At 45.5% G+C, this 18,612-nt stretch overlaps 3 protein-coding genes across 5 annotated transcripts; 2 read left to right on the top strand and 1 right to left on the bottom strand.

The window, feature by feature from the left end:
• Nucleotides 1-629: 629 nt before the first annotated feature.
• LOC108086502 (acidic phospholipase A2 PA4) lies at nucleotides 630-9,542 on the top strand. 2 transcript variants are annotated; one of them, XM_017183429.2, is made up of 4 exons: nucleotides 646-996; nucleotides 5,953-6,121; nucleotides 6,862-7,314; nucleotides 9,115-9,542. In XM_017183429.2, exons 2-4 carry the CDS (start codon nucleotides 5,961-5,963, stop codon nucleotides 9,212-9,214), a joined length of 714 nt encoding a protein of 237 aa, XP_017038918.1. In that variant the 5' UTR covers nucleotides 646-996; nucleotides 5,953-5,960; the 3' UTR covers nucleotides 9,215-9,542. The 2 variants fall into 2 exon arrangements, with proteins under 2 accessions (XP_017038917.1, XP_017038918.1); XM_017183428.2 differs by lacking the exon at nucleotides 9,115-9,542 and having other exon boundaries at nucleotides 630-996; nucleotides 6,862-9,063.
• Nucleotides 9,543-9,642: 100 nt separating this feature from the next.
• On the bottom strand, nucleotides 9,643-18,568 carry LOC108086500 (nuclear cap-binding protein subunit 1). Its single transcript, XM_017183425.2, has 7 exons — nucleotides 18,240-18,568; nucleotides 16,833-18,171; nucleotides 16,406-16,509; nucleotides 10,722-11,210; nucleotides 10,535-10,659; nucleotides 10,147-10,335; nucleotides 9,643-10,081 (listed from the first exon to the last, which is right to left on the bottom strand). The coding sequence occupies exons 1-7, from the start codon at nucleotides 18,280-18,282 to the stop codon at nucleotides 9,968-9,970; spliced, it is 2,403 nt and encodes an 800-aa protein (XP_017038914.1). The 5' UTR covers nucleotides 18,283-18,568; the 3' UTR covers nucleotides 9,643-9,967.
• Nucleotides 11,239-16,393, top strand: LOC108086501. 2 transcript variants are annotated; one of them, XM_017183427.2, is made up of 3 exons: nucleotides 11,239-13,751; nucleotides 14,021-14,250; nucleotides 14,306-16,393. In XM_017183427.2, the coding sequence occupies exons 1-3, from the start codon at nucleotides 13,710-13,712 to the stop codon at nucleotides 16,266-16,268; spliced, it is 2,235 nt and encodes a 744-aa protein (XP_017038916.1). In that variant the 5' UTR covers nucleotides 11,239-13,709; the 3' UTR covers nucleotides 16,269-16,393. The 2 variants fall into 2 exon arrangements, with proteins under 2 accessions (XP_017038916.1, XP_017038915.1); XM_017183426.2 differs by having other exon boundaries at nucleotides 11,239-14,250.
• Nucleotides 18,569-18,612: the final 44 nt, after the last annotated feature.

Here is an 18,612-nt window from a genome sequence, read left to right on the forward strand (position 1 = left end):
TGGAGGCCCAATCCCATCCACCGAACGGTTGGTGGGGCCCAAATCCGCAAAATTGCGAGCTTTTGTCTGCCAACGGTCTTCGTGGAGCTTTTCAATTTTTTCTGTTACTCTTTTTGCACTTTTTTTGGCTATGGACGCATCTTCGATTTTGATTTTGCACTGGTGGTCGTGGGCGTGACCATGGGCGTAAACCAGGGCAGGTGAAAGGGGGAGAAATACCTTTGCAACTATAAAACTATTTCTTACTAAATGTTTAAAATTTAACTAAATTAAAATTGAATGGCAAGCATTTTATGATTCTCTTAACTTGCATTTTTTATTACATATTTTCTTTGGGTTCAAGACCTTTTCGATTTAAAATTCCTTTATCATTTCTTGTATTTGCCAAGCAAAGACTTTGAAAATGCCTATAAAATCCAGTGCATGCATGTTGGCTTGGCCTCAGGGCGTCCATTAAATTGTTATTGTATTTAATAAATTTTATATGGCCAAAACCCCTTGGGCTGCGCCTCTGGTCGGCCTGCAGCTTCCGCTGGCGACGACGTCGGCGAGCTTCTAGTCCGGCTGTTTGTTGTTGTTGTTGTTGTAAGTCGGTTTCTTGGCCTGGCTCACTGCTTTTCAGCTTCTGCCGCTGCTTTTCAATTTGTTGGTGTTTTTCTGTTTCATGATTTTTTCTTGTCTTTTTTTTTTTTTTTGGTTTTTGGCCAAGTCCAAGTTTAACAGCGCTCGACGCGCCAGAATCAAGTTCAGTTGCGCCGCAAACGCGTCGCGGAAATGTTTCGCTGCTGCTAAAGATAACCGTCCCAAAGAAATCGAAACCGAAATTAAAATCCATTAAACGAAAGTGCCGCCGTCCTGCAACCAAAAAAACAAAAAAATTCCTTCTAAAATCCCACATCCTTGTCAGCCGTTAAACTAAATAACTGTAACCCGATACGGCGAAACGGGAATTTATCCCGTTTGATATTGAACTTTTTCGGTACCGTTCGTTCTCAGGTAAAATTTTGTGCGTTCCTCGCAATTTTTTTTTTAATGTTTTTATTGTGAAGTGCGTGCACCTGTCCTTGCCGTTTTGTTATGGTTTTTCCTGCTGCCTTTTGAAGGTCACTCACGCACGAAGGCCGCGCCCAGTGGGTGGTGGGCGGCCAGGATAGGGGGCGGCGCAGTGGGCCAAATGTCAAAAGGTGAAGGCAGCCAGGCGGCCTTGGGATTAAAGCACAGCTTTCCCAGCCAAGTGACCATTGAAAGTGACGGTGATTCGAAATTAAGAACAAAGTTTAAAAATCCTTTGGAGATCTATGATCCCTTTTTTTTGAAAAAGGGTGTTTGACAAAAAGTCAGATGGGGAAATATATACACATACTAAAAAAAATAACTTAAAAAAAAAATAAAAAGTAAAAGTTCCTAAAACTCAAGCTTTGATTTTTTATACATTGACCTTTTGGAAAATTGTAATTATGGGCTATATAACCTTTTTAAAGATTTAAGATTTAAAATATTTTTTTTTTATTTAATTGAATTTTTAAATTGTTAGGTACACAAAAATTTAGAATTAGAAATGCAGAATATAGAATGGCCTCAAAAAAAGTTTTATAAAATAAATAAGAATACTTCAATTTCTTTACAAAGATATCCAGTGTAAGATTACAATGTGTTCTCAAGATATCTTTTCGAAGTGGTGATGAAACTTAGACACTCAGACACCCCACCCAAATGCCCCAAAAAGACGGCTCTTCAGCAGAACCTCTTGGCATTTGCATTCCAAACACTTCTCTTCTCCGGTCGGATTTGTGGACACATCTAACTGGCAACTTGGTCAAATATTTGAGTGGTCGATAAGCAAGATCTCCCCGTCATCTTTTTGGCACATACGAGCACAATCCGTGGATGGATGGATGGCATTACCTCGACAAGCCGTGAAATTTGCTCAGTGATTAGCACACGTGGATTGGGGGAAGGTCAGAAACTCGTGTGTTTCTCTTTCGCATTGTTTGGTAGGCACAACATTCTCGACGGTTTTCGCCAATTGCGAAGGTAAACAATATGTTCTTGACTAACTTCCGATCGGTTTTTACCCCCACCCCCACCCAGCCAATGGGGCCCCATCCCCAAGATTTTTCAGAGAGAGTCGCTTCCTTTATTTCAGATTCAATTAACGCCTTCGTCTTGGGTTTCGGTTTTGGGAATTGCTTTCGGTTTTCGGTTTTTGGTTTTGGGTTTTCGATTTTAGTTTCGGTTTATGTCGGGGGTCTGATGACGGGGGTACTATGACTATCTTTTGTCTTCGGTGGTGCCGGTGTGACCTTGGGCGGGTGAGGGGGAGGGGTCGTTCAATGACCGTTCACTGTCCAGTTAGCTTTATGCATATTGATCCGCCTTTCGATCGACTTATGCGAAGACAATGACCAGCCTCTGTTTGCTTTTGATTGGCCCTAATTCGATCGGCTGCAGATGACACCACTTTATGATCACTTTCCAAATTATCAGGCTTCTAAAAACAATGTGATAAGATCCTCTCGTCTGTTTTTCTTTGGGTTTCGAGGGAGTGTTATGGGTTGCATAGATATCTATGTAATGTATATTTGAAATTATGGAACGATTGTTTGAGGGAAACCTAAAGTTAGATGTTACAGGAAAGACTCCAACTTAAATATTCTATCAGCAAAGTTATTTAATTATTCTTAAAATATATGTAAAAGGACAACTGTTTAAGTGAAACCCAATATCGATTTCTGTGTAGAATGGCGGGCCGAATGTGGCTGCAATGCGTCGTGTATTCTGCACTTAAACTTGACCCCATTTCCAGAGGACAAGGACGGAGCTTCCTTTATTTTATGATGGGGCACGTCGGAAGGTCTGCTTTGCTCTGCGGCAATTACAGCGATTATCAGCCAGCGATACTCGGCTGCGACAGTCCGGCAATTACCACGTTTCAAACTGGTGCTACAAAAAAAAAAAAGAAAAAAACAAAAACAACCGGCGACGAGGGGCCTTTTTTTTTGGGGAGGGGATTACAACTTGTTATTGTGGCTTTTAAGAACCAGCGTTTCCATCTGCAGCGTGACATTCAAAATGCAAACGAACCGCAAAACCTGTTTTTTGGATGCGTCCGAGTGAAGGGCTAAAAAACACAAAAAAAATTATAACCAAGAAAAAAACGACAATCCAAAATAAGGAGATCGTTGATTGATGATCTGATCTGTGGTTCCAAGACACGCCTGTTGACGCAGAAGACTTTGGTAGACCTTAGATCGCAGTTCGAGCCTCGTCCGAGGTTCAGAAACATTCCCCGGGGTTTAATGGCCCCAAAAAAAAACCTCCAAGCACTTGGGTCACAAATTTGCCAAATAAAAAATCCAGTTAATGGTCTCCGAATTACATGCACTTATATCGTAAACAATTTTGGGAATGAAAAGGGTTTTTATTTGCTTGGAATCGTAAAAGGCGATATGGAAATTAAGACAAGACTCGTACTTTTTTTACATACCAAAATAATTGGGTTTCACTCTAGAAGGCGAAACCCTATTTTGCAGTTCTAGAAAAATATATATATTATTATTAAAAATTTAAAAAGTATTCTTACAACAAATTCTTCATTAGGTTCTTAAAATACATATTTTTCTTGGCCAGATGTGTAGTTGGTTCAAAGTGACAGAAGTTCGACTGTAATCCTGACCGATGTGATCCGATGTTGATCTCTTTCTGCTGAGTGACAGCTTAAAGCCAAGATCCATAAACACAAAAAGATCTATAAACGGTTTAAGTATACGGTTTTAGTTGTTTTATTTTCGGAACTTAAATGGGAGTGCGGTCATTGTACTTGAGGTCTATAAACAAGCCGATGGAAGTAAGCGAACTCGATTCGCTTTTGATTTTCAACTTTGTTTTCGTTTTCTTTTGCATTGGCTGGCGACTGAAGACTGGAGAGCGAAGACTGAAGAGCAAAGACCAGAAGACTGGCTCATTATATGCCATGAAATTAAAAAGCCAAAAAGCAAAAGCATTGACATTGAAAATTATGCGAGCAACAACGGATGGATAATCAATATATGTTGGAAAACAAAAACGAAGATGTTTTATGTGCTGTTTGCACAGAGATACTCGTACGTTCACCGATAGAATGGAATGGCGTGGTAATTGATTACCAATTGTTGTCACTTGTCGGTGCGAATTATTAATGCGAATTGCTATTGCGATTGCGATCGATCGGTTTCCATAAATAACTAATAACGAATAACCAAAAGAAACACCGGAATGGCAATTGATCTGCGGGCGAAAACAATTCGCGAGCGGAGTGACAGCCAAGTTCACCCGGTGACTTGGGGGCAAGGCCACGCCCCCGCCTCTGACTTTTTGTCAGGGGCGTAGTCGCAGGTAATTGCCGGGAGGGGAAGTATACTCCAAATGGGAGCTATCAATAACTTGTCAGACTTAATAGTTTGCCATGTTTATTTGTGATTCGAACACATGTTTTTCTACCGAACAAGGATTTATTTCTATCTCAACCGATGGACATTCAAATGAGATAATGCTCGTATATTTGTACTATATGTTTGAAGCGATCCCCCTTGGCAAGTTCTCACGCTCCTCTCCCTGTTTTCCCACATGCTCCACTTACACTGCAACAAATGAACAATTGTGCAAACAACATAAATAAGGCTTATAGTAAGCGGTGTGGTGAGGTGTCATCATTAATTATTTTCCCGCGAGTGGTACGTGATGGGTAAATTGTTCCTTGGCATTCGAAGTAAACAAATAATAAGTAACGAAATAATAACGTTAAGTAAACGCTGAGCAGGCAGAAGAAGACTGAAGAATCAAACCAGCAGTGTCATAAATTGTCTTCTTTTTGTTTTCTGTTTTTTTTTTTTTTTCTTTTTCTATCTTGACTAATTAACAGAGTTGGACGGACGGCCGGCAAGGGTGACCTTCACCTTTTGCCAGTTGGCCAAAAGCCGTGGAAGTGGTGGAAGGCATAGAGGAGAAGCCAAAGAATTGGTAACAAGCTGACGCCTCCACCTTCAACTGACCCACAAAAATGAGGCGCCGCTCTTCCTGGCTATTTATTCATAAAAAAAAAACAATTTTTTCTTTGTTGCTTGGTTAACTTGGCTTGAAGAAGAAGAAGAAGAGCGGCTCTTGGGGTAGGTCACTGTCTTCTTCTTCTCTCCTTCGCTCCCCCCTCGAACTTAATATATATTTATACCGTTCGTTCGTAAGCCATCGCCTTTTATTTTGCAAATTGTTTTGGCTGTCGCTTTTTTTTTATCTATGGCCAACATCATTTGTTTTGCGCTGCCTTTTGTTTTGATCGTTGGCTTTACAGTGGTAAGAAGTGGCCAAGAAATTGTCTAAAAAAATATAACCAACATCCCAAGTTACACTTTCATATAGTTTTATATGTGAATTAACTATATTTTTAAAATGCAATCTTTAAATACTATTTTAATATTGAGTTTAGGGTTCGTTTAGGTATACAACATTACTTTTCGTGCAGTGTATCTGCTGCGTATTAACACGACATAATTATGATAATTTAGGCATATAAACATCTCGATTATCATAACAAAATGTATGGTGTTGCTATTCCAACGCTCATGTAGATGATATTGATACAGTTTCGGATGATATCTGCTTAGGGATTCATGTGATCTTCGATCTGACAACATGGAGTGGAACCACTGTGCACAGTTATGGTTATTAGATTCTGTTGGTGGCCAGAGGTCACATACGCGGTCCATAGAAATGCAAAATGCGAGTTGCGGGCGATCGGCACTCGGCTGCTAATGATGGCCCACATATCATAACCATATCGCCTCATTATCGCGCCGTCAGTTCAGCCAAGCAGATCTCTGGCCACGCCCCTCTCTCCCCCCTCGAATCAGCTATATATATATATCGTGTATATGTATCTAAACCCTCATCGGAATCCTCTTGTTTGTCTAAATCCAGTTGGCGCCATGAGGGAACCGCTGCCCTGGGCGGTGGTGCTGCTCCTTGGACTCGGCGCGGTGGTGGTGCCACCCACTTCCGGATCGGCGGTCCTCATCTCCGATATGACCATGAGCGTTATGGTGGAGCTATCCTCGCGACATCCCTTCTGCAAGATGCACACCGATCGGTGAGTTATGCTGGAAGCATAAGTTGAAACTTTTAGATACAATAAAATGAATTTAGTTTTTAATCTTAGCAACATTTACTCAGCGAATATTTTAGAATTATAAATTTAGTTTTTTATTATAAGGGGTTTTCTAATTTCAGTATCTAAAATCCTTAAATTCTATTTTTTTCTATTTTTTATGATCCAACCCCTTTTCTAATTTCCAAAAAATGGATTTGCTGAAAATTGGCCAAAATGTACTAATTCTAAGTCCATAACTTTTCTAATGTTACTCCGTTTTTGAAGTGGCATCCCTCCTAAAGCAATTTTGTTTCATTGATTTCATTTAAATAATTTAATTAAATTTTATGAAAATCGGACGTCTATGTCATAAGCTGCCATAGAAACAAACGGCGAAAATATGGAAAAATAAATAGAAAAATCGTCATTACTTCAATGTTGATTAGCCTTTATGCATTTTTTTGACATTTGTGATAACTGCAAGGGTATATATTTCGCTTGAAATAAGTGGTAATTAATCTTTACCCTTTTTAATAAGGTATTATTGGCTTCAATCAAAGTTTCAGAAATAATTATATAGCATTAGCTAATAACAGCTTAACGTGTTGTACAATATTGATGTTTGCTTGAACATATAGTCATTATAAATACAGTTAGATATTATCTTTGAATCATATAATAAATATCTTTCAATCATTGCTAGTTTAGAGGGTTAATCTCTTGAAATTCCCCTTTTGCAGTGGCGACATCCAGCGCATGTTGCTGCAGTCGGACCCGCGCCGCATCCGCCAGGTGCCGCGGGAGTCGGTGATGGAGCTGGAGGAGGTGTGCCGCCGGCAGGGCTCCTACGGCCACGAGTTCCGCGGTGGCTTGGGCTTCATCTACCCGGGAACGAAGTGGTGTGGTCCTGGCACGGCGGCCACCAGCTACGAGGATTTGGGTGCGCATGCGCGCGAGGATCGCTGCTGCAGGGAGCACGACATGTGCCCGGATGTCCTCAATGTGGGCGAGTGCCGGCGGGGATTGTGCAACCGCGGCACCTTCACGCGGAGCCACTGCGACTGCGATGCGAGATTCCGGCGCTGTTTGCAGGCGGCGAACACGGAGACGGCCAACACACTCGGTGCCATCTTCTACAATGTGGTGCAGGTGACGTGCTTCCAGGAGCGCAGTCCCTGCTCGGCGCACCAGAGGTTCGAGGACTTCTACTACCGCACCGATCACTGTCCGGCGGAGTTCCGGCAGGCGGACCTCTATGTCCCGCCCCACGGGGACAATCTGATAGCCAAGATCCTGGCCCATCCCCAGGGACGCGCCCTGGCCGCCGCCGTGCCCGAGTTCGCGCCCGCCAAGTCGACGGCCCGCCGGTGGGGCGTCAAGCTGGCCAGCGTCGGCCTGGCGGCGGTGAACATCCTGCGCGAGGTGGTCCAGCGACCCCGCCTCCTGTGGGACAGCCTGCAGGCGCCGGTCAGCCGGGAGCTGCCTCCCTCTGCTGGCTACCACCAGGATGCGGGATACCAGGACCCGCATCCTGGCTACTATTACGAGCGACCAGGGCCGTCGTCCCACGGCTACGGCTATGGCTATCCGGCTAATCTGCGCGGCTACGGGGGCTTCGGCTCCCGCTGGAGCTGAGGGCTCCGTTCGGGCGATGCGAATCCCCCAAAGACTGTTCCCCGGGGCCGCGATTTCACTTTGCTGCCCAGCAAATGGGATCACTGGTGGGAGAGTAATCATTATCTATGAAAGTTATGGGTCACATTCTCTAAAAGAAATTGTAGGTGGATTAACCAGAAATCCAGGAAGATAGTTAAATTGCAAAAAAAGGTTGAGTTTCCTTAAACACTGGAGAGCTTCATATCAAGTCATTATTCTACATATATTCAGTTATCATACGAAAGTTGTGATTAAAATTCTCTAAAAGAAACTTTAGGTGGATTAACAACAGGAAGTCCATACAGTTAGGAATCGATAAAGGTTGAGTTCCCTTAAATCCTAGAGAACTTCATATCAAGTCATTAATCCATATTTCAGTTATGGGTCAAATTCTCTAGAAGAAACCTTAGAAATCCATGCAGAAGGAACTGCAAGTTTAAGTACAAAAAAAAAGTTTAGTTTCCTTAAACACTAAAGAGCTTCATATCAAATCATTAATCCATATTTCAGCTAGATATAGGTCGTTTTAATTATTTTTAAAATTACTTAACATTTCTTTTTCTCCACCCGATTTGCCAAAGAAAACCGCAGTTGATAACTTAGGAAACTTGAAAACCCCTTCTTAAATCCATCTTCCGCTTTTTACCACATTGTCGCAGAACTAAGAACGTGATTTTCAAGTCAATGAATCAGATATGTTCGGTTTATCCTGCTTTACATTCTTTTAAAGTTCGCTTTATTAAAGGTATTTATTATTCCGGGCAGTTTCATTATCACAGTCTTACCATCTCCGCGTGAGAAGAGAATAACTTGTATTGTTCTCTGTTCGAATATAAATGAAATACTTTAACCGATTTCCTTTGTGAGTAATTGAGTGATGAAGCTATTTTAAGAGAAGTTCAAGGGAAACGTGGAGTGGTTGAGGAAAACAAGATGAGGTTCTTTATCAGGAAACAGGAACATTTATGAGTCTTATATCTCTTTTATTATTATGAGTTGAATGAGTAAACCTTTAAGTTTAATTATGACTACTCTCCACTGATGTTACCATTTGCTGGGCCAAAAATCGCTTGAGCTCAGTGTTCCCGTTTAGTATTAGTAGTCTTAAGTTGCAGCTTTCGGTTCCACTAGGGAACGAACCCTAGTCGTAGCCACTTAGCCCTGCATGTGTGATGATTGCCATCGATGTTTTGCATGTTTTGAGATGGTTTAATTGTACTCACCAGTTCGTTCAGTTCCACCCATTACATACCCGATATTCTGTACAAATAAACTCACTGAGAATCGCATGCCTTTCCCCTTCGTTCTTCCCTTTCCATTCCGATTGAATCGATTAGGGCTGGATATAACCAGACGGAGCAGGAGGAGATCTGCGCCCAGTGGCAGTACCAACCGTCGGAGAAGTACGTGCCCAGCCAGCCGAGGACCTCCTCCTAAGGAATCAAATTTAAACTCAAACGCAACCCTGACGACCTGGACTTTGCCTACGGACTCATGGAAACAAAACGTGGTTACAAATCTACAAGGCACCTAAGGCTTATCCACAGCTGTAGTTATTATCCTCGATTGCAATTCTTGAACCTGAACGAAGGCCAAAGATCAAAAACAGCCGCTCGGAACTGGATGGAAAATATATATACATATATATTTTCGTATATTGAACGCATACAAAACAGATCTATATATATACACACGAGAAGTACATATAAATATAAATAAATAAATATATTTACCAAGATCAGAGAAGTGGCTTCTTTCAATGGTTTCCCTTGCATATTTTTCGGGATGAGTACAAAACTAAAAGCTAGCTTAAATTTCGAGACAAATCTTTAGTTCATATCCCCCACCCATTAAATCCACTTCGGTTGCTTTTAATTGATGTCCATTTGGATCTTCATCATCGTAAAGGAGCTCCCTATTCGACTTTATTTGCTTTACTAACTTTCCTCTTACTTGCTGTTAACTCTTCGCGTCGTTTACAAAAAAATAAAAATTACGCTTACTCAAATATTGTTTGGGGGATAGAGCCAGCTTACTGACCAAAATAAAAGGTTTTACAGAACCCGAGTTCATTGTAACTTAAGAATGTGAAAGGGTTTGAAGAACCCAACTCCACAGCGAGTGGAAATCGATGGCTGGTGGTTGATTGTTGATATTGTTGGTTTGGGGTTAAGCTTTGCCGGACTCTTTTTAGGCACGCAGGGCTACGAACTGCTGGAAAACCTCCAGTATGTGTGTATCCAAATCGGAGGTGAAGAGCAGCGTTTCCAGTGTGCTGCTGTACTTCTGAACTTGTTCATGGTGCTGCAAAAAATAAAGAGTTGCTTCGATTAAAATCCATTAATAGGTCTTACAAGGAGCTGGTTTACCATGAGGAAGACCTGCTGCAGTCGGCCGATGGTCCAGCGATACCAGTCCGTGTCCGGATCACGACCATCGGTGTCGGAGCGCAGCAGATGCTCGGAGAGAATCATGATGAACCTCTGGAAGACAATGAGGAACAGACGCTTCTGGTTCACATTCGCCGCCTCCAATTTCTCCTCCATGCGCTCAACCACCTGAAAGAGGAAAGTAATATCAATTAAATAGTGAAACGTACTAAAGGTATTTTAAGATCAAGAAGATCTTAGCGATATGACTCACTATTAATTTAATTCTTTTGGGAATTGAATCATAATCATATCTAAAAATCTCTCAATCCGCAATACCACTCAACCTAATTAAATAAACAAACTGGAACCAAACTGGGGAACTCACTTCCTCGGAAGGCTTGTCAGCATGTGTGATGGGCTTCTTTCTCTTATGCGAGGAATCATCCTCCGAATCACTGGACGAGGAATCCGCCTTCGCCAGCTTGTCCTTGGCCTCGCTCAATTCGGAATCTATAACAGATATTAAACAGTTCAGCAAGATATCTTTAATATAAATATCACACAAAACTCACTCAGCTTGATGACATGCTTGTTCATCTTCTTGATGGTCAGATGGAGGATCTCCCAGAGATACATTTTGGTGAACTCGCCGGTCATCTCCTTGGAGAATATCCACGTGGCCACCGCCGAACAGTCGACGATCTGCAGCTTGAGCAGCTTGTCAATCAGAACGACCATCATCTGCTGGTGCGAGGACCACAGCTCGAAGATGTTGTGCAGGATGCAGATCTGGGCCTCCTCCGTTTCCGCGAGGGCACGGAACACCGAATGAAACTTGGAGATGGCCGCGAAGCTGTGCGAGAACGACTTCGATCCCAGATTGAGCAGCGTCTGCACGAACACATCGATCTTCAAGGCATTGAAGCTGCCGTCGGACATCTCCTCGCCGCTGTAGCCGCTGCTCGGTATGTCCTTCAGGATGTTGACCACCTCCTCCGGCGTGCACTTCTGCCGGATGGCCACCACCAGCTGGTGGGCCACCGTTGTGCCCGGCAAGCTTGCTGTTTTGCGGGGAGAAAGGGGTGGAGAGTTTTCAGTGAGGAAATGATTCAGATAATTTGTTTGCCTTTGGTGTTTCTGGGTATATTGGTTTCGGATCAAGAATATTTCAAATATATTTATAATAAATTAAGCCTGATATATAATAGAATATAATAAATATAATGTTAACCATTACTTAATGGTGCTATCTCCTTCTAATTCAGTACTAATCAATTTAAAGATAGTTAAGGGAGCTCCTTTGAATTCTTAAAAAGCTGTGTTACTGTTTTCCAATTCATAATTAACTTATTTACATTTGTTAAATAATATGTATTAATTTTGAATACTTTTATTCATTTCCTCTCAGTAGATAAACAACTCGTCGATGGGGCTCCCAAGTAAGTGTCTCTAGTTAGGTGACACTTTCGTTGCAATTCGCATTTCATTGCTTGGTTATGTGGTTCATGGCGTGGAACCAAGCGGCACCACATCCACACACAAGCGGCGGGCACTGTGGTGGGGACCACCGAACAGTCGAGCACTGCGTGGTGCGTTACTAATGACGACTCTGCTCCGACCAAACCCCGTCTTCAACCTGCCTCCCAGTTCGCCCGCCTGCTCCCCGGATTACATGCAGTTTATTGGCACTCACGTCAATTATGTCAAAGTGGCGATCGAGCAGGGAAAGGGTTTCTTTTCGGGGGACGAGCGGAGGAGCTAATTATGCGGCCATTTGGCAAGTCAATGCATTAACCAATACGCAATTCCTTTGCCCAATCCACAAAGAGTTGGGAATTCAGGAGGGAAAAAATGGGGAATCGTTGGACGAATCAGTTTTCAGATGATAAATCCTATTATTAATTTGCGTTATATAATTTCCAGGCAGGCAGATCTTTTAAAGAACTCTTGTAACTTGTAACGCATTCTTAAAGACCTTTCTTTAAGCAGCTGTTTAACCTTAGCTTCGAAATCCCGAAGAGTGCCAACAATCTATAGACAATGTCAATGGTTTGGGAGCTTGCATGTGTCAAGATCATGCGGTGGTTTTTGTTTTTTGTCTTTCAGTTTTCAGCTGGAAAAGTTCGCACATACGCTTAGCTGACAGTAATAACAGCTTATGTGCGACCCGCAGTCCCCCAAACACACCCCGACTATCCGTTCCATCGCCTTCAAATGGCTTCACTTAAAAGCCAGAATTAAAGATGTTTTCACGGGAATCTGACTTTCAGCTCAAATTGAGCGCAACCAAAAAAAAAAAAAAAGGGGGAAGTACTTTCGTAAACTCGCGCTCGGCTGTAGTTCAATGTTTTTTGAATGGTTTTATCTGCATCGGGTCATCATCATTCGGATTTGGATTCGGAACAGGAAAGACAGAGAACTCTGGCAAGGTGAAATCGACACACGGAACCGCCAGAAGAGAATGCCCCAAGTGGGGGCTTCTTTTTTGGAGGAGGAGGTGGAGGAGGAGGGGTTCGTTGAAAGGGAAACTCCAGCCAAGCGAACCACAACTCATATCTCAATGGAAATCTAAGGCAAAGGTTTGGGCTTAAACGGAGGCTATAGCCAAAATGAAAACAAAATCAAGAAGCACAAAAAGATCTAAGCCAGAAACTATGGAATATCTTATACACTTTGATGGTTAAAGTTTTTGAATTATTAATTTGGGGTATAAAGAATATAGATACATTTTTAAAAACCCTATTTGAATTAAAAGTAATACAAGAAACTTCCCAGAATCCATTTTGTTTTGGCACCCAAACAAATTCTTCAAGCACTTAAATCTTTGAATGCTTTTTAATGGGTCTTTTGAGAAGTGCGGTAAGCATTTGAAATATGACCAACTTCCCAGTGGTTTTCGAAGACTTCCATTGTTTTGAGGAGGGTATCCAGCCGTGCTCCACATCCACGCACACACATGTGTGTGTTGTGTGTTGGGTGTTGTGTGTTTTGTCTTGGAAGGTGGCTGCTGGTCCGCCCTCCAAGCGAATGTGTTGCATAAATGCCGACGACTCCAGCTGCGACGACTCCAAAACTATGCAAAAAGCTAAAGAAAAACGAAAATCGAGGAAAACACATACACCCATACACCCACACACACCACACACACATATGTACATGGGTCTTCTTGGCTGCAGATTGCGCAAAAAAAAAAAAAAAAAAAAAGAAGAAAAACCTCCGTCGGCGGCGACGCATCGCTTGGCTGCCTCAACGAAAGCAGCTTGGAGTTTCGTATCTACGTATCTGCCGGATGGCTAGACTCTTGCCGATGGCCACAGAAGCTACCGAAGCCCCAGAAGCTATGGCTGCTATAGCTGTAGCTTAGCTCGAGACTTCATCGCGCATTATTAGCGAGCGCAACTGGCGGACGCGTTTCAGTCGCTTTTTCAAGCGCGCGCAGTTCAAACGCATTCGAAAAACCATCTGCGGGCTTCCATTTGTTTTCCACTTTGTTTTTAGTGCTTCTGGTGACTACTTTTTGTTTTGTGCTGATATTTTTATTTCATGTGTGATCCTAAACAATGAGGAGTCTTTGCTGGCCACTTGCTGTCCTCCTGGCAATCGTAAGTTGAGCGGAATCAATCATCAATTGGAGGTGACAAGTAAAAGTAATAATTGGAATTAGACACAAAGAAAAGAAACGTTGACTGTAATTAGATTCAATAATATAGTTAAGCATTTGTTTAATGCAATTCAAGCAGTAAAAAAAAAAAATAATAATAATAAAAAAAAAATAATTTAAAAAAAATAAATAAAGAATGAAGAAAGTATTTAGCTCTTGTAAATGAAGTTTCGCGAGTTTCACAATTCCCATCGCTTGCATCGTTTGCAGCTGCCCCTTTGCTGTGCCATCGTGGGTGCAGGAAGGGATCTCCTGCTGACGCCGAAGCCCGGACACCAGCTGACGGGCAAGCGGATATTCTACGAGGAGCCTGCGGAGGAGCGGGCCAAGAACCAACGAAGAAGCACCGCGGAGCGTCCTTGGGAGCGAACCCTCAAGCACGTCACCTATGTCACACTCTTCACGGACTCGGCGGTTGGAGCAGCGGCTGGAAATCTGAGGTAGGTCATCCAAGAGCAGTCTTGTTCCGGGTGTAAAGTTTTGATCCTTGGACAGCCAGCTGCACGAGTACCACGACTTCCTGCAGACGCCCTACATTCCGGCTGATGTCCAGGGAGGATCTTCCGTTGGAGGATCGCCGTCCTCGCGCTTCGGTGACATCGTCACCCTGGCGAAGGGCTACCTGGAGCAGCTGCCGTCCGGCGGAGGCGGAGCGGCGGGCAATGGCTCCTCCTTTCGCTTCCTGGAGGGCGGCACTTGCTTCCAACTCAAGTGCCCCAACTCGAATCCCGGCCAGCGACGCGCTCTGTGGCAGGTGCAGCGCATCCGTCATCGCGATGGCGAGGACAAGGGACGACGCTATCACTACGAGATGAAGTTCAGTGTGACGCCGTTGGACAGCAACAATAACAATCAGAATAACAACTACAACTCTTGGCAGCCGCACAGCCAGATGATGAACTACATCCAAAAGGAATCCGATTACCCGGCGAGTTTTGGCCGCTTGACACACGACGCCTCTTCTGGATTTGCTCAGAGGCGGCAGGATCGGGAAAGGTATGCTGCAGCTTCAGGGAATGCAGAGCAACCGCAGGCCACCTTCGTCCATGGAATCTTTCAGCCAGCACCGCCTCCGAAACTCAATATTGGTGAGTACCTGAAGGGCGCAGTTCCCCAGGGAGGAGGAGCTCCCAAGATCGAACTCTTTCCGGGACTCTTTAATCTCGGTCTGCGTCCTAATTACGTGGCGCCCACGACCTTTCGGCCCAACTATCCGTCTGCGTTGAAGTTCAATGCGCATCCTGGAGAGCTGATTCCGGAGAGGTTCCCCAGCCACAACGGTGAGCTGGTTAACGGGGCTCTGAATCCCGGAGAACCACTGCCTGCCACTACGGGTGCAGTGACGCATCACTTCCACCACCACTTCTATGTGGCACCTGGTGGCAATGGTGACTCCTCCCCGCTGCATTCCGAGCTGGGCTACCGCCTGCCCCCCAGTCCGTCTCCACCAACGAGCCATCCAACTCCTGGTAGTCTCTATCCCGCCCATCAAACCGTGCAATTCCCCAGCTCGCACTCGCACTCGGGCTCCTCGGAGTCGCTGGAGGAACAGGAGCAGGATCTGCTGCTCCGCACGCCGCAGATCTATGGCCAGGCGTCCAAGTTCCAGGCGGCCAAGCTGCCGCCCCTGCTGATCTACGCGGGTGGTGGTGCCAGTGGCGAGGAGGAGGACAAGTCCTTCGTGCAGAGCGAACCGCTGGAGGAGACGGTCTATCGCTATTCCGAACCGGATCCCCTGTATGTCCACCAGAATCCCGTCGATGTGCTGCCCGAAAGGCAACCGCAGGAGGCGGGGGAATTCCAAGAGGAGCAGCAGCAGGAACAGGATCAGGAGCAGCAGAATTATCCAGAGGGAGGAAGCAAGGATCAAAAGCGGGTGAGCAGCTTGAAGCAACCAGAAGTGGCGGTCAGTGCAGCAACCACAGTTAAACCACCCCCAACCACAACCACTGAGAGTGCAACCATTAGGGAGCGAACCACCCAGATTCCGCAGATTCCCACCACGAGCGCCACCTTCGTGTCCACCTCCACGCACTTCAGTCCACTGAGGACCGTTAGTCGCTATCGAACCACCCCGAAGATAACCGCTGGCCGATCGACCACAACCACCACGTCCACGAGCACGGAGCCACCGTTGGGCAAGTGGGCCAAGCGGCGCAAGGAGCAAGACAGCAAGGCCAAGAGCAGTCTGCGCCACGAATCCTTCGCCAGCAGCAGCACCACTACCACTTCGAGCACCACCACCACTCAAACTCCTCCCCCCTTAACCACTGTAGGTGCACCACTTCCGCCCCTCGCACCACCCGCACCTGCACCACCGCAGAAGGAGGTGGTGGAGGTGCTCACCCAGAAGTCGGTCAGTCGGTCGGTGAGCATCAAGGTGGGCGAGAACGGCGAGGAGATACCCATCATTGTGGACGACGAGGAGAACGAGGTGAAGCCGCTACCAAATCAGTAAACAATAAACAATAAACGAGAAAGAGAACACCCCAGATATACTCCTAAGTGTAAGACTAGTCGTAAGCTCACTCACTCAAATCTAAATCTAAAATAAACTCAAGTGATCCGCAAGTTAAGAGGATGTGCACCACTCACCTGCCTCCTCGTTGGCGTACTTGTAGTTGGGCACGGGCGTCATGGGGATCAGCTTCGCGTATGTCGTGGGCATCATTTCCGTGATGCGCTGGTGATACGAAAGGCTGCCGGAGAATAAGGAAATATATATTACTTATATAGGTAAAGCACTCATCTTTCCTTATTAGAAAGTTTCATTAGGAACTCTCATTTCATTTCCTTTTCCTTTCTGTTTTCCTAAACTTAATATTAACTAAGGGTTTATGTTATTTATATGATCTTTTTTCACGACCTCTAAATGCTTATCAAATATTAAATAATATTCCATTGTCAAGTTGAAAAATAAAGTGTTTTTCTTCTAGGAAATCAATCATTAAATAGACAGGTTGATATTGCAGGTCTGCTTAGATTTCTTGAAGATTTGATACTTAAGCTAGAAATAACCTACCGCAGACACTTCTGTAGAACCTCCTGGATGAACTTGGGCCGCGGATGCTCGCCGTCGAGCAGCAGACAGCTGTCCCATTCGTCCCACGACCACGTGAACTTGAAGTTGCTCAGATGGTAGGAGAACCAGTTGACGAACCGATCGAAGCAGGACGTGTTCATCGAGTCGATGCGCATGAACAGGATCTCGGTGGCCTGGGCCAGCACCTGCGGCAGCGTGGCCGGCTGCAGTTTGCACAGCTCGATCAGAATGGAGCCGTAGCAGATGTCCAGGTAGCGCGGCGTGGGCATGTGGAAGAGCTCGGCGAAGATCACCTCGACGATGCAGTACTCCAGCGGTATCTTGTGCTTGAACGGAAAGCTGAGCAGCTGGGCGGCGCAGTCCTTGCGCTCGTGATGGTACGTCTCGATGATGTGATGCAGGTGCTCCTCGATCAGAAACCGCTCGATCGAATGGGCGCCCGGCAGATTGGGACCGTCGGGACAGTCGGTGTAGTCGAACATGCGGTAGACGACCCACGGCATGGGATACTCAAAGTTGTCGTGGTGCGGCGGCGGCACAATCGTGGGCAGATTGTGCTGCAGCGCCTCGCAGAGTATCGAATCGAAGACGAGGTAGGGTCGCGGTATGTGCTTCTCCGCCCAGTTATCCTGGCGCAGCTTGCGTATCTGCGCCCACAGGCAGTCCAAGTACTCCTCCTGCGGATGCGGCGCATCTGAGGACCACACCCGCAGCGCGTTGTGGTGCTTCTTGGAGCGCTTGTTCAAATAGACCTCGATGCGCAGCAGCAACGACTCCAAAGCGGACTCCTTCTTCTCGTAAAGATCGCGGCCCACCCAAGGCAGCGTGGACAGAACGGCGAAGACGAACCAGTCGCGTCGCACCTGCGGCACTGTGTCCTCGTTCGAGACGTCGATCATGGTGTCCAGCAGCTGGAGGAGGCTCGTCGCTGAGATGACGTGGCAGTTGACCAAATCGGCGAGGAAGCGCAGCGAGTAGCGGGCGGCATCCCAGCGACAGAGCTTCAGCGACTCCTTGAACGTTTTCACCATGTGGTCGACGAACTCTCCGCCGAATTTATAGTTCTTGGCATTGAGCAGGCCCACCAAGGTGGTGTAAACGGTGCACTTTTCGGGCATTCGCACCGCGCAATCGGATAGGATGCGCAGGATCTTGAGGCGAAAGGTACCTAGATCGGCTTCCAACACCGAAACGAGTCCCTCCAGATTGGATTCCACGGACGAGGTGCTACGCTCGCCCACACGCAGGATGAGCGACTCCAGACGATCCTCGATCTCCTGGTTCTCCGACACACGCCTGCGCTTGTTGCGCCGGTGATCTGCAAGGCATTCCGGCATTCCACCGGTTGTCAGGACTGTTGGGGATTCTACTTCGACATTGACTCACCATATCCCTCGTCCTCCGTGTCATGTGCTCTTCGGCGACTCATCTCTCCGTGAATTTACGGCGAACTTTTGGTCCAATTTGAGTTTGTAACTTAAAACGCGAAGCGTTCCTTTGGCCACCGGCACAAAAACGCGCTTGCGGCACACACCGCTTGATCTGGACTTATGCGCTGGTCCTGGACAGGACTCGCTGGGCTGGGTATCCTTGCCGGTTCGTGACGTCTTCTTTCCGGAAAGCCAATTACCGTGCCAACTTTCCAAATGCTTGCGACAATTTTCACAAAAAAAACGAGATGCCTCTTTTTTTTTGCCAGAAACCAGAGATGCACCGTCAGCGATATACGCTTCTATCGATAACAACGATGGGGCGAAAC

The sequence above is a fragment of the Drosophila ficusphila genome, unplaced genomic scaffold (genome assembly GCF_018152265.1).
Source record: "Drosophila ficusphila isolate 14025-0441.05 unplaced genomic scaffold, ASM1815226v1 contig_198, whole genome shotgun sequence".
Classification (NCBI taxonomy): Eukaryota; Metazoa; Arthropoda; class Insecta; order Diptera; family Drosophilidae; genus Drosophila; species Drosophila ficusphila.